Source organism: Pseudomyrmex gracilis, unplaced genomic scaffold (assembly GCF_002006095.1).
Source record: "Pseudomyrmex gracilis isolate BER0280 unplaced genomic scaffold, ASM200609v1 scaffold_160, whole genome shotgun sequence".
In the NCBI taxonomy this organism is placed as follows: Eukaryota; Metazoa; Arthropoda; class Insecta; order Hymenoptera; family Formicidae; genus Pseudomyrmex; species Pseudomyrmex gracilis.
The window spans coordinates 354,502-368,410 of record NW_018020744.1 but is presented as its reverse complement, the minus strand read 5'-3'; the positions used below and the strand labels follow the sequence as shown (position 1 = coordinate 368,410).

The 13,909-nt window shown below is 38.1% G+C and overlaps 3 protein-coding genes across 3 annotated transcripts in view; 2 read left to right on the top strand and 1 right to left on the bottom strand.

The window, feature by feature from the left end:
• Positions 1-329: 329 nt before the first annotated feature.
• On the bottom strand, positions 330-2,870 carry LOC109857473 (solute carrier family 35 member F6). The gene is made up of 8 exons (XM_020433788.1): positions 2,399-2,870; positions 2,251-2,334; positions 1,925-2,072; positions 1,498-1,848; positions 1,305-1,389; positions 863-1,021; positions 630-784; positions 330-545 (listed from the first exon to the last, which is right to left on the bottom strand). Exons 2-8 carry the CDS (start codon positions 2,325-2,327, stop codon positions 384-386), a joined length of 1,137 nt encoding a protein of 378 aa, XP_020289377.1. The 5' UTR covers positions 2,328-2,334; positions 2,399-2,870; the 3' UTR covers positions 330-383.
• Positions 2,871-3,063: 193 nt separating this feature from the next.
• Positions 3,064-11,936, top strand: LOC109857480 (ubiquitin-protein ligase E3B). Its single transcript, XM_020433800.1, has 17 exons — positions 3,064-3,162; positions 3,734-4,147; positions 4,726-4,878; positions 4,964-5,291; positions 5,380-5,568; positions 5,647-5,838; positions 5,924-6,113; positions 6,212-6,454; positions 6,523-6,694; positions 6,782-6,900; positions 6,973-7,088; positions 7,222-7,424; positions 7,509-7,809; positions 7,890-8,282; positions 8,525-8,689; positions 8,812-8,923; positions 9,006-11,936. The coding sequence occupies exons 2-17, from the start codon at positions 3,984-3,986 to the stop codon at positions 9,176-9,178; spliced, it is 3,213 nt and encodes a 1,070-aa protein (XP_020289389.1). The 5' UTR covers positions 3,064-3,162; positions 3,734-3,983; the 3' UTR covers positions 9,179-11,936.
• A 498-nt stretch (positions 11,937-12,434) lies between these two features.
• The window catches only part of LOC109857464 (serine/threonine-protein kinase NLK), a 78,277-nt gene continuing 76,802 nt past the window's right edge, over positions 12,435-13,909 (top strand). Inside the window, exon 1 of the mRNA XM_020433772.1 lies at positions 12,435-13,905. Within this exon, the coding sequence (XP_020289361.1) occupies positions 13,808-13,905 (98 nt within the window). The 5' untranslated portion in view covers positions 12,435-13,807. The remainder of the gene's footprint in view (positions 13,906-13,909) is intronic.

Below are 13,909 nucleotides of genomic sequence, written 5' to 3'. Positions count from 1 at the left end.
TATAATACAAACAGATACGCATATATGTATTTATACATATATATACCGGAATCACGTGACCGAATCAGTAACACCGCCGCGGTCGCGCGGCCGATGTCAGTGATCCCGATTCGATTCGGCTCGATCAACCAACTAACCAATCGGCAACGCGGAAAAGAGGCAACAATAGGTGCGATATATTCGACTCCAAACGTGCACTTCTCGGTCCAAATGCTTTTTTTAATATAGGAGGAGGAGGATAGGAGGAAACCCAGACAATGCGAGACACACGTCAAATGATCAACTAAGGACGAACAAATCGCAGAATTAAGGGAAGAAAAGTATATATATTTAAAAAGGCAAGTAAATATATTTAAGTAAATATTATATATATATAATTTTTTTTATATCGTGTCTTGTACATCGTCGGCGGCTGTATTAATAATACGATCTTCTCTTTCAGTTGTATTACGTCCGAGTCGGTTTAGATAATTCTTGATTAATTGCGGAATAACGATGTTATTGTAACAAGCCATACCAATTAGAAGAATTACGAAGCCGATGAGCTACAAGATAAAAATTAAGTGATATTTCACATGCACTACTTATTTTGTTTTTGTTTTAACAATACACACAAGTTTTAGTTATACCTGCATATAATGAAAAGTTTGCCACTGAAAGCTTAATGAAAAGATCCATATTATGATTGTACGAACACTGTCTAAGATCATTCGTGTTGTAGCACTCATTTCCTTTGTAACACTGATACCAGCAAAATTAAAGAAAGCAATACTGAAGGCTATACCTGTAATTTGTAATTATAACATGTGATCAAATAATTAATATAAAAAGTAGAAAACCTGAAAAAACGCAATAAACTGACCAATAACAGCTATCACCAATTTGTAACTGCCTCCTATCTCGGTGAAAGCCTCTGAAGTGGCTTCAAGTGTACCACGTGAATTGTCTGCAAAAGGCGGCGGTGCGGCGATATAATTGAGAGGAATCAGAGCGAGAGAAATTCCGATAACTCCAAAAATACCTGCAACAGTATATATATAACAAACAGAATGATTTAAACTTTAACCAACATGTCTTACATATTTAAATCTTTGCAATTAACGCCTATGCTCAACGATTTTTATATTCCACTCGATATTTCATGCTTGAAACGAGTTTACCTGAACAACTAGACATAGTCTTTCATAATGAAAAAGAGAAAGTTGAGATTATTTTCAAGCATACCAATGCGCTAACTCGATGGATAATCTAGGTTGAAAGTTTATATAAAACAATTATAAGTTTATATAAAAACAAATACAAACCCTCCCACCCAACAGCTTGCAAGGCAGGAATATCCTGTTTTCCCACATAATTTTCTTCAACAACCATCTGAACAGCTGTTATTATCTGAACATAGTTGTTTTTAAATTTATGATTTCTTATAGTAATTCCACATGCAATAAATATCCAAAAGCTTTAAGTATAATAAATAATAATGATGAAAAAAACATCTACCTGCGCAAGTATAATAAGCAAGTCACCAGTAATTATAGAATTAGCACTGGTATCAGTATCTTCCTTTGTTAAGATATCACTAGCACCGACCAATGCCAAACCTGTTATAACAAAACCAATGCCCGTCCATTCTCTCAATTTCAATTTTCTATTAAGAAATGCAATAGAAAATATTCCTGTAAAAACAATCACAGATCCACGCAACATCTGGAAGCTACTGGCATAAGTCATATTCAAGCCAATGTACATTATGGATGTGGCGCACATATCACATAAGGCAGGTATCAATAAAATGAAGGGATTGAAAGTTCTGGAACCTTTAGTCAATACATTATTATCAACAGAACCATCCTGCAACATGACTAATATTATTGTTTAAGTTTTGTTTTCTTAGGTATATCAATGTATAAAATCATTAAATACTTACATTTCTTCGATTGTAATAATAGTAAAAAACTTTAAACGCTAAGAAACAGAGAGCCTCTCCAAGAAACATAAACAATGATTGCATAAATGGATGATTAAAGTACCTAAGTTGTTCATCTTCACCAAGAACCACTTGTCGATCTGCATATCTAAAATGTAAAATATAAAATTAAAACACAAAATTTCAATATGACATACACACATACACACACACACACATTGCATCATATGCATTTTTTCTCTATTAATAGTATCATTTTTTATTTACGAGTTTTATTTTCACTTTCCATATCGCAATTTTTTTTTTGCAATAACAGATGTACTTACTTGACCGATAAAGTATTAAATGAGCCTGTAACTATTTGTAGCGCAGCCAGTGTACACTGATAGTTGGTCCATACCATTGTTCCTCTGTAGATGAGTAATAGCAGATAAAGACACGTTCGGCAGATAGCACTTTTTTATTTCTACTCACTCTTTGAAAATAAAACTGTATATCGCCAGGAAGATCTATTTGTTGAACAAATTACCAACCATCGAGCAGGTCGAACGACTCCGTGCATAAAATTGTTTTATCAAAAAAAAAAGAATCAAAAGACTTCACAATTCTACATGTCTGAAATAAAAACCATGTGAAATCATACACTTAATGACACACACACTGGAAGAGAAACGGTCTGCTAAATGTCTGACTAATTGAGTTTGAGATGTGCAACAAAGACAGATATAGATGTCTAGCGCACAGTGAATCAAGGTCTCTTACGCGCTTGCGTGAGATATGAGCGCGATTAAATGGATTATAGCGTTTTAAAAGTTGACAGGAGAAAATGACCACATTTTGAAGAACATTTTAAAGTATGCGCAACAACTAGCGCAACAGTAAGGACACAAAAATGTCGAGTAAAATTTGTATAAAACAGTGAGAAATAAACCAAGTGACTGATCGATCGGTGTTGTGCGACAGAGAAATCGATAGGTCGACAAATGTGAATCTTCGAGAGATCAAACGCGATATCGAAGTATTCTCTTCTCGTTAATTGTGTATGCATATACAGTAGTGTCTCGAAAAAAATTTCGAGGGAGGTGGTATATGTTCCGAGAATTGCCGGCTGTTATCTCTGATTGGCTCGACCACGGGCTCGACCTCATCAATTCGCGCGAAGCCTCGGTGAAGCACTTTTAGAAATTGGTGGGGACTCCCGGAAAAATATCGTGGCAAAAATGCGGAAAATTTTCGAGGTACTACTGTAATTATATATTTTACATGTGCTTAAAATGGAAACGACCGTCCTACTGGTCTCTCGTGGCCTGAGTGCAAGAGTATGCGAACATGAATGTTTCAAATTCTAATCCGCTCATCATCTTAGGATTTTTTCCGGGATCGGTCCCTTTCGATCGAGTTGTGATCCGTTGATTGGCAAACCGAATCGCGGGCCTCCAAAAAATTAATTTGCGTGTAAACTGGCGTATGGAGCTAGCTCAGGCCTAAACACCATAAATGCACCAAACCAATTCAAAAAATGAAACAGATAAATCTCTAAGAGAAAAAAAGACAAAAAAGCTGAGGTGTGGCACAGATAAAAACTTTTTTTTGTAATATATATTTTATATTTATATATTGTACAATTGTTTACAATGTTCTGTAATTACATAAATAATTTAAAAAGTTCTTCATTTTTTGTCAGTTTGCTAAATTCTAATTATCTAAACTATTTTATTGTTTTTTTTTTTGCTTTAAATAATTTTGAATATAATTTATTGTGTTTACATATTTCTTGTTTACTCTTGAATGCATTTTTTTCCCGCAAAGGACTTAAATTGTTTGGGGCCTGTATGCGACGTCAACCGATACTGTCGATTAAATCTCTCTCCAATGGGAGGGGAGTAACGAAGAGAGAAGAGAGTCGGTGGATGCCCGTCAGCTGACGAGGATGCTTCGAAGAAGTCTCGTGGTTAGCAGCCAGCGATATAGACGACGACGTCGAAGAGGAGCTTAGATAGTTTGTTGTCCGAGGGTTGTTTGAGCCCTGCGGGGTTTGGTGGCGAACAAAGGTTCGACGATGTTCTGCGCAGAAGGCTCGTCGTCGAAAGGCGACTTTCTGCAACAGAAAAAAGCCGCGCGGGAGGATCGGGCCCACGAGAAGCGCAGAGAAGCCGCGGCCACTTTGATTCAGGCCCATGTCCGGGCCTGGCTGGCCCGTGTCCAATTCACACAGCGAATTTTGTAAGTGCGAAATACGACGCGAAAATCATTTTTTTTTTCTCAATAAAGTGGGGTGACGAAGCTGCCAATAAATGTGTAGCTTTGACAAACATGAATGTGAATTTGTTTATCTGTACACATGAGAACGTGAGAACATGTGTACTTCGTGTAAAGAAAGGAATTCCTTACCTTGGAGTTTTAAGAAAACAATTTATGCAAAATTATTTTTATCACAAAAATTTTATATTATGCAAATATTTGTATTGTGTGAATATTTATATAAACTTGATTGGTACTTTAAAATAATTTTTTCAAAGCTGCTCAATATTGTGTTTATCAGTTGGAAATGTAAACGAATACTGTTGATAGCAAATCCAATTAAATCAGCAGTATTCCAGACAAATATAAAGATAAGAGAGTTTAATCTCTCCTTCTCTCTCAATATAGTGCTAATATAATACTGTTTTGTGAAAGAAACATGTCGAAATCTTTTAAAATTAAAAGTTAGTCAGTAAAAGAGATACTGTGTGATCGTTAAAAATAAATTTATATTGTTCTGGACTAAATATTGTGACAAAATATTTTTATATAATTTCTAGAAAAGAATTTGATAACTATTTTTTTGATGAGTCTGGAACTGATAACGCAACAGTGGAATTAAAACCTGCTCTAGAGGTGTACAGAATCGTTTCTCGAATTTTGTTAATATACAAAAAGGAGAGAGATCAAGAAAGAATAGAAAAATTATGCAGGTGAGTTCATATTGCTGTACAACTACTTATATATTTTTTTCCCGGCGAAAATCCAAGATGTGCTTTTAGAAGAGAAATTTTTCAGATATCTTGTTCTGACTCTCGATTCCGAATCTCCAAAGATATCTTATGTCGGAGTAGCGCTGAACAAGGATCACTACATATCATGGATATCACAAATGAAGACAATTCTCTATCACTGTCTTTCGGGCTTAAATTGTTTGAAGCCAGAGAGAGTGTCGGACCACAAGTCTATACTGCTGCGATTGCATACATTGGTGAGTTTTACCTCGCCGGGAACGTGGGCTATACAAAAAGTAAAAGGCATGGACCAATTAAAGGCTGGCATGAACCAACTGTGCGCGAACATTATGGGCCACTTGGTCAACAACGGATTTTACACGACCATGCAGGTAATGATAACAACAAGAAACTTTTAAATAAATAACTCAATTTTTCCACTTTTAATTAATTCTAAGTTACATTTTTTCTTTATATTAGGCTTTGTTAGTAAAAGGATTGGGTAGATCAAAACTCGCTTTGAAACCAGTTACACTATCAGCAGCGGTCACACTGACACTGAGACCACTGATCTCTTCACAGATGTCCGACAAGCTGGTATCGTTGTTCCTAATCAATATTTTTAGCGTGCCAGCTCTCGTTTATCATTTGAATGTTTTATCGCCAGAGGTAAAAACATATTTCTTAGTTTTATCATATTATTATATTACATTGTCTTCTTATAAGACTTTTAACATTTACTTGCAGTGCATTTCGTCGTTTATAACAAACAACCTGTTTGCTAGAAGTTTGGAGCTGTTGAATTCCGAGCAGAATTTAAGAATTGTGTTTAATGCCCTAGAAGGCAGTTACGCACTTTGTTTGCTCGCTAATTTGATACAGCTGGCAAACATCGAGAAAAAAGAGGTGCTAAGAGAACTCTGTTTCCCTTCCTTCACGGTAAGTTGTGTTAGAAATCTTTTCCACATTTATCGAAACTCTTGTAAATTTATTTATAATCTACAATATTCTGCGAATGCTTTAGTTCGTTGTGACAAGAATGTTAGAAGCATGTCAACAATATGTGGTCGCAAAACGGAGTAATTTGACACACTGGCATCCCGTACTAGGCTGGTTCGCGCAAACAATCGACACCTCGTTGCAAGAATCGATCCCTTTCGTGAAATTTCAACTGGCTTGTCTTTGGACGGGTAGAATAGTCACGCACTTAATCGGTGAGTTATTAATTTTACATATTGATATTTATTACAAAAATGTGTTAGTGATTTCTTTCTTTTATACACGTTTCGGGTGTTCTGTTTGCTTTTTCCAGAACAGCCACTGACCGAACTCGTCGAGAAAGAAGTGCCACCTCCGGTAGAACAGCAAAGCAGCTCTTCCGTGAGTGCCAATATTTTCAGACGTGCTTTTCTAGAAGCTCGCACCAACAGGAACAACAGCACAAAGAACTACAGGAAGCTTGGCAACCCGGAAGCTACTAAGATAGCTTTGATTTGTTCGTTATATCAAACAGCGCTGCACACACTCACGCAAATGAAGATCGAGATACTGACCGGTATGTATAATACATTTGTGTCTTGTAATATATACACATAATCCTAATTGGTGTGTTAACGAAAACAGGACTATGCTACCAAGGCAAGATTTTATATCACATGTGGTTATTTCTGACCACCCTGGGACCGCATTGTGGTTTGAAGGCATTTCTAGATCTTTTGGTAGCAAACACCAAGTGCACAGCACCTGAATTTCAGATGTTGATATTGTTTGCCGACTGTATGACGCATTATGTTACGTAAGTGATATGATTTTCTTTTATCAAAAACTTATTTAGATTTGTATCATATTCATAAACGGCGATTTTTTGATTTCTTAATTGCAGTATTCTGGACGATATGGAGATGTACGAGCAGCAAGATCCTTTCAAGCTTACAGATTTCATCACTATGTCGTATTTTCTGAACCAGTTCTTGTACAAAGCTGTTCTCACTAATCTGTTTGGTAAGTGAACAATTTCTAACATTCTTGTTGAATCAACAAACTAATCATCTTCTGTTTTTTTTTTTTCTACAGATGTGAAATCGGTATCCAGTAATCCTTTGTTTATCTCGCTTTATATTCTTCTGATGGCGATCTATCGACGTGATTGCCGCAGAACATTCTGTCCGGAAGGTCACTGGTTGGCGAAGGTAAATATCTTCGTTCTCTTGTCTCAAATATGTATTGCGCGAAAACGTTTTTACTCTGTTACGGATGTAATTTAAAATTATAAAAGTTTGCTCCTTAATATTGTAGTTTAATTTCTTTGTTTTTGAAAAACAGGAGGTACGAGTGTCTGGTTTTCTGGCAGACTTGGAGAAAGGTCGACGCGGAGCGGCGCTTTTACTCTCGAAGATGCCCCACGTCATTCCTCATTCTGAGCGAGTCGTATTGTTTCGCAAACATATAGCTGACGAGAAAGCAGTAATGGGTCTGACCGAGAGCGCTTGTAATTGTCCACCGACTACTCTCATCGTTGTGCACAGGTCATTTGATGCGTTTTTTTATGTGATTTAAGCCAGTTACAAAAAAATTGAAAAAGTAATTACGACTATGAAATCTTTTCACAGAACGCGGATAGTTGAAGACGGTTACAGACAATTAGCCATGTTACCGTCGCAAGCATTAAAAGGTGTGATCAGAGTACGTTTTGTAAATGAGCAGGGCTTAGCCGAGGCCGGCATCGATCAGGATGGCGTTTTCAAAGAGTTCCTGGAGGAGACAATAAAGCGAGTGTTCGATCCATCTTTGAATTTATTTAAGGCCACTAGTGAGAATCGCCTCTATCCGTCTCCTACGTCTTTTATGCAGGACAATCATTTGCAACTGTTCGAATTTGTTGGGCGGATGCTCGGCAAAGCGGTTTACGAGGTGAAATCTTCACGACATTTGGTTTTTAACTGACATTTAAAAAGTTCTAGAAAAAACAAAATTTTTTTTTGTTTTTTCAGGGCATTGTTGTGGATGTGCCTTTTGCATCGTTTTTTGTATCACAATTTTCCGGACAAACTGGCGGCGCGTTATACAGTTGGCTGGACGAACTCGCCTCTCTAGACCGCGATCTTTATCGTAGCTTGACTTTGGTGAAACACTACAAGGGCGATATACGTCAATTAGAATTGACATTCTCGCTCGACGAAGACGTGCTTGGCAAACTGGTCACGCACGAGCTCATCCCGGGAGGACGCACCACTGCCGTGACCAATCAAAATAAGATTCAATACATCCATCACATGGCGCACTACAGAATGTATCATCAAATCAGAGAGCAGACCGCCGCTTTCATCAAGGGATTTCGTTCTATCATCAATCCTGAGTGGCTGTCACTGTTCTCGACGCCCGAAGTAAGAATTTAAAACCGCTTATTTGTGATATACAGTCAAACCTCGATAACTCGAAAACCTGTATAAAAGACGAAAATTTTGTTCATTCCCTTCCGCTCCGGGAAAGGAAAATAGAACTTTGATTAGTCGAAACCTCTACAACTCGAAGATTTTAGCTCTTTCCTTGAGATTCGAGTTTTATCGAGGTTTGACTGTATTATGGCACATATTAGTTAAATGAATGAGGATGAGTTTTTTTTTAGTTACAGAGATTGATCTCGGGTGATAATGTTCCTTTGGATTTGCGAGATTTACGAAAGCACACACAATATTACGGCGGTTTCCACGACAGTCACCGAGTGGTATGCTGGCTGTGGGACATTTTGGAAAAAGATTTTACAGAAGAAGAAAGAGGTTTATTCCTAAAGGTATCGACTATAATAAAAAGTTTATAACTTTTGTCGTACTGCAAGAATTATTTCTAATATGGTTTTTCTAATATTTATTCTCTATACCAATCATTACATTAATGATTGATTTTTTGCAACAGTTTGTGACGAGTTGCTCGAAATCACCGTTACTCGGTTTTGCTCACTTAGAACCACCTTTCTCTATACGATGCGTGGAAGTATGCGACGATGAGGACACTGGCGATACGATCGGTAATGAATATTACACAAGTACTGTTGTCGCATTTTATTAATCACTTAATGTAATTTATTATTGAAAATTCTAACGAGTCAGGCAGCGTGATCAGAGGTTTCTTCACGATTCGCAAAAAGGATCCACAAAATCGACTGCCCACCTCGTCGACGTGTTTCAATTTGCTCAAGCTGCCGAATTATCAGAAGAAGAGCACGCTGCGGGAGAAGTTGCGCTACGCTGTTACAAGTAACACCGGTTTCGAACTTTCCTAGATTCGTGTTATTGACCGCACAATATTCACCTCAAACGCAGAAAGGCGACGAGCAAATATCAGCACGAATTTATATCGGAATATTGCGATAGATTTAAAAAGTGAATAAGATTGCCTATCGGAATTTGTCGCAAAAAGTTTCAAAAGAGCTAATACGACCGCTGACCTATTATTGACTTTATATAAAAATCGTCAAATATAGTGCCTAAACGTATTTCCGATTCGGTGTAATTTATATCCGATTAAGCTCGTCGCTTTGAACTCTGATTCTCAGACGTGTGACCGTCTGACGGAAGGAATGATGTCACGATTTTTTGTTTTGAATGTTGAAACGATGTTGCGATATTTTATTCGAACGACTACAGATAAACATCGCGAATGACGTCAGAATGTACAATATATACAATAATAAAATGCAAAGAAATAATTGTTAAGTACATGCATATATCTAAATAACTAAGTACATTTCGTTGTACGACGAGAGAATGAATGAATATTTTAGAGTGAAGCCTGTTTACGATATTTTTCGTGAACATACATATACACACACACACGTGTACACATATACATATATATTAACGATGTGAAATACACTGTACCTCATGAGCTTAATAACTGCTGAGATGATAATTGTGCGCTTGTTAGTGAATAGAGTCGTTGATCAAATCGTTACATTAAGATTAAGGGGGGTGGTAAACGTGTATTTTCGTAAATAGCAATCGCGTTAAAAAACATTACATTTATCGCGGATTTTCCAACGACTAATTAATCAGATATTCAAGCACTTCTCGAGTTGAATTGAGAAGTGAAGAAAAAAATTAACATCTTACGTGTGTCTCTTAGTGACATGTTAGAATTATTGTGCTTATTCATTTCAAACTAATATTGAAATGATATTTTGTAATTGTAAATGTCCACAAGCTTATTTGCATTTATTTTATTATATATAGGATTTTTGTAAATTTTTGTAAATTTTAATACATATATTTATAATCCTGCTACATTGCTTAGAGACGTATGAAATAAAAACAAAAAATAACTAAAATAAATTTATATAAAGATCGGCAATTTTACACATATCGGGGATATGTGCCGACACTTGGGAGAGATTTACCACCCCTGCGTTAACGTTTTCTCTCGAACGGCGTAATATTTCTGTGAACGAACTAGTGCGCGTGCAAAAAAAAAAAAAAAAAAAAAAATGAGTGTCCGTGAGCAATCAAAAATCTATCTGCGAGTTTTTAAAAATTGTTTTCAATACGAAGAGTAAAAGAGCGCAGTAGAGCGTGGCGCGAGAAAACCGCCGATCTATTTTACACGATATTTTCACAAGATTTTTGTACAAATTTTTGACACGGCGTATAATCAGATCACCAATTTGGGACGATCCGAAGTTGCAATTTCCACGGGCGCTCGCAAACAAACAAACAAAAAAAAAAAAACGTGTGTTCGTTCTTGTCGAAAGAGATCGTCAGACAAAATCTGAGAGAAAGATCGACGGAGAGAGAGAAGTTTTGCTATAATAAAAGATTCCGCCTCTGCTGTAATCGCAGTGCGGACTTATTCACGTGTGTTAAACAAATAAATATCGAAAAAGGGCACAAATAAGAAAAAAAAAACTTCACGTAATAATACTGCGTGATAACAGGGCAGTAATAATGTTGTTATTCCTCTCTTGCCTCATTTCCGGGGGAACGTGTTCTTTTAAACAGAGGAAGATGATGCGAGAGACAGAGGAAATTTAATGATAGACCAAAGATAGAGGCGAACGATTCGAGATGATAATCTTTGCATATTTTCCTACAAGATTGGGCGTGTGTGTTGTGAAACAACCCTGCGTTCACGCAGCATTGTAACTGAATTAAGATGTACATCAAACTCTTATCTTACACAGTGTACAAGATAAGATGTATAACACTCTACTGAAGTTCAGATTTGTCTTTGTTTTTTTTTTTTTTAATATTGTACACAAATTGATATTTATTGCGAACACATTGTTTTTGCTAGAAATAAGTGACACGCGCGTATGTAGTAACTGTTATCGAAAGTGCAATATAATTGTAATTTGTTATATATATGTGTATGTAATATTTATTTTTTAATTTTGATATGTGTAAAATTTAATTGGAATTTTGTTAAATATTTATGTATATACATATAATTTACAAATGATTTATATTTAGCTTTCGAGGTTTTAGGTGAACGCAGGATTGACGATTGTGTACATAGCGTTCGTGAGACGAAGTGACAAATGTTTCGGTTTGATGAGTTACTCTCGTTACGTTTTGATTACTCGTTACGTATAAAACAATAAGTTTACAAAAAATGGTTAAAAAACAAAAAAAAAAAACAATCTAAAGATTATATCAGGAGTAAAGCTTTTTTGTGATTGTAAGACGAATTTTTATTCACATCGCAATAACGAATTGTGCATTTAAGAAGTTCAATAATTAATGAGACTGGTATATTCATTTAAAAAAAAAAATATTTAAAAGATAAAAAATATACGTGACAACGCGCTGTATAGCGAGTTTCTCTTACAATCGCAAAGCGAGTAAAAAAAAAGACACCCGTATAAATCGCTCGCTTCGATTATGCAACGGCCACACGTTTTACACCACGTATAATCGACGATAAATTTATTGAAGAAACCTGTACAAGAAAAGAAGATTCTGTATAAGGAGGAGAAAGAAAAAAACAAATTCGCTAATTTCATACGATCAAGATTACAACAATCGTGTAAAATATATACACACGTCGCAAAAGCTATTTGTGTTGTGTTCGCTTTCCTTGTGTAATCCTTATCCCGTTTCGGTTGTGCGAAAGAAACTTGACGAAATTGAATTGGCAAATAGAGAGAGTGTTTAGAAAGAGATCAAATTTCGCAAAGAAAATAATTTTTAAGATTTGCCAAACGTTGTTTTGATAAAAAACAATGTTTTTAAAATTTGTATTCTTTGATATTATTTTATCGCAGTTGTATGTTTGTATCTTATATTATATTTAAACATTTTTAATCAGTTACGCATAAAAATGCGTTCAATATCTTTGAATATTTGTATTTTTTCTTATACTTATGTTCGAGAGAAAAGTAGGTAGGGGAAAAATAGCCGCGAAGAATTAAAAATTGCGCGCATCCAAGATGGCGCGGTGAGATCATCGCAACGCCGTCACGTGATCGCCTTTGTGTCGGTGCTGCAGGACGCAGCAGTGGTGCAGGACAGCGCGCAGCTAGCGGCGTTAGTGAGCAGCAAGCCGTGATTGCGAGTAGACGTGTGCGTCGTCGGCGGAGCGTGGCTCGATCTCTCGCGGCTACGCGAGAGACTCCTTTTTTCCCCTCTCTCTCTCTCAGTCTCTGTGTGAGTGTCTCTCTTTTTCTCTACTTTTCGTCACGTTCATCTGTCACTATCTGTCACTCGGTCTCGCGGCGTGTGTCGCGCGTGTTACATCGTGCTCCGATCAGAACGCTATTTCGCGTGTGCTCCCTTGGTGTGCATTAGTGCTCTCTCTCTCCTCTCTCTCTCTCTCTCTCTCTTCCCCGCGTGTGCTCTGAATTTTAACTCCGAAAGAAGGCGGTGTACTTGCGCGCACATAGTTGTAGCGCACAGTACTCGTGGAAACTCGTGCGTGCGTACGCGACAAACGGAAGGGGAACAACCACACGTTCGCGCAGTGTCGGTACGTTGGACTCGTCTCTCTCGGAAGAGCGTATCGCGCGCGCGGTATTTTGTAATTGTGCGGAACAACCGCAGAGCTCTCCACGTTTTCTCGTTGTTCAACGTCGTCGACTCTCCTTTCTCCGTCGCGTGTCTCTTAGAGGAATCAAAGCGCCGCCTCCCGCTTCTACACCACGTTGCCTTCCCCTTCAGTCACGTACCCCCCCGGAGAACAGCAGCCGACGATGCTGTTATGAGACCCGCCGCCGAGTGTGATTGAACGAACGCGACGCGACGAGGAGAGAGAGAGAGTGGGGCGGACCGTGATTGGAGCGTACGTACAGTGTGACGGGTGTTGTGTGTGCATAGATGCGTGCGTGCGTGCATGCGTGTATCAAACATAACCTAAGTGTTGCCGAGCGCGCTAAGTGCTGTTTGCTGTCACGCTGCTGATATCGGACGATAACGAAGGGAATATACATGTATAGACGCGTATTCGTATTGACGCGAGACACTGACAGGCTCGCCGGGATCAGGACGAACAGGTTACAACAGTAACGGTGTGTCCTCGTCAACAGTGTGAGCGCGTGACAAGGCGAAGAAAAGTAAGAAGAAGAATATATATATGTTACACATATATTGTATCGCTTATCATTTTAACGATTAAAGAAAGCCGCGCGCTTTCTTTCTTCTCTTCTGTGACTCGCAGCTGATGCGAATTTAATTAAAAAGCGCGCAAGCACAGGACAGCAAACGTGAAGAGAGTGTGCGGCAACAGTTTCCTTCCAACGTGCGAAAGAAAACAAGTGAAATTATGCTCTTCGCGTGAGGAACCTCACGTGTCGATCTGACATCGATCGATTATCTCGTCGATCATATACGCGGCGACTTCAACAGGAACGGTGGCTTACTTTACCGAAAGGGTGAGGGCGCACGGCCCGTGAAGTGGGGGGGGCGGGCCAGCAAGTGCTTTGATGGCAGTGGTTGGGCCCAGCCGACACTCGCGGGTGTCAATGAGCGTGTCCATACCGCTGATGCAGGGCGGTGGGACGGGGGCGACCGGCGCCGGTGGCGGC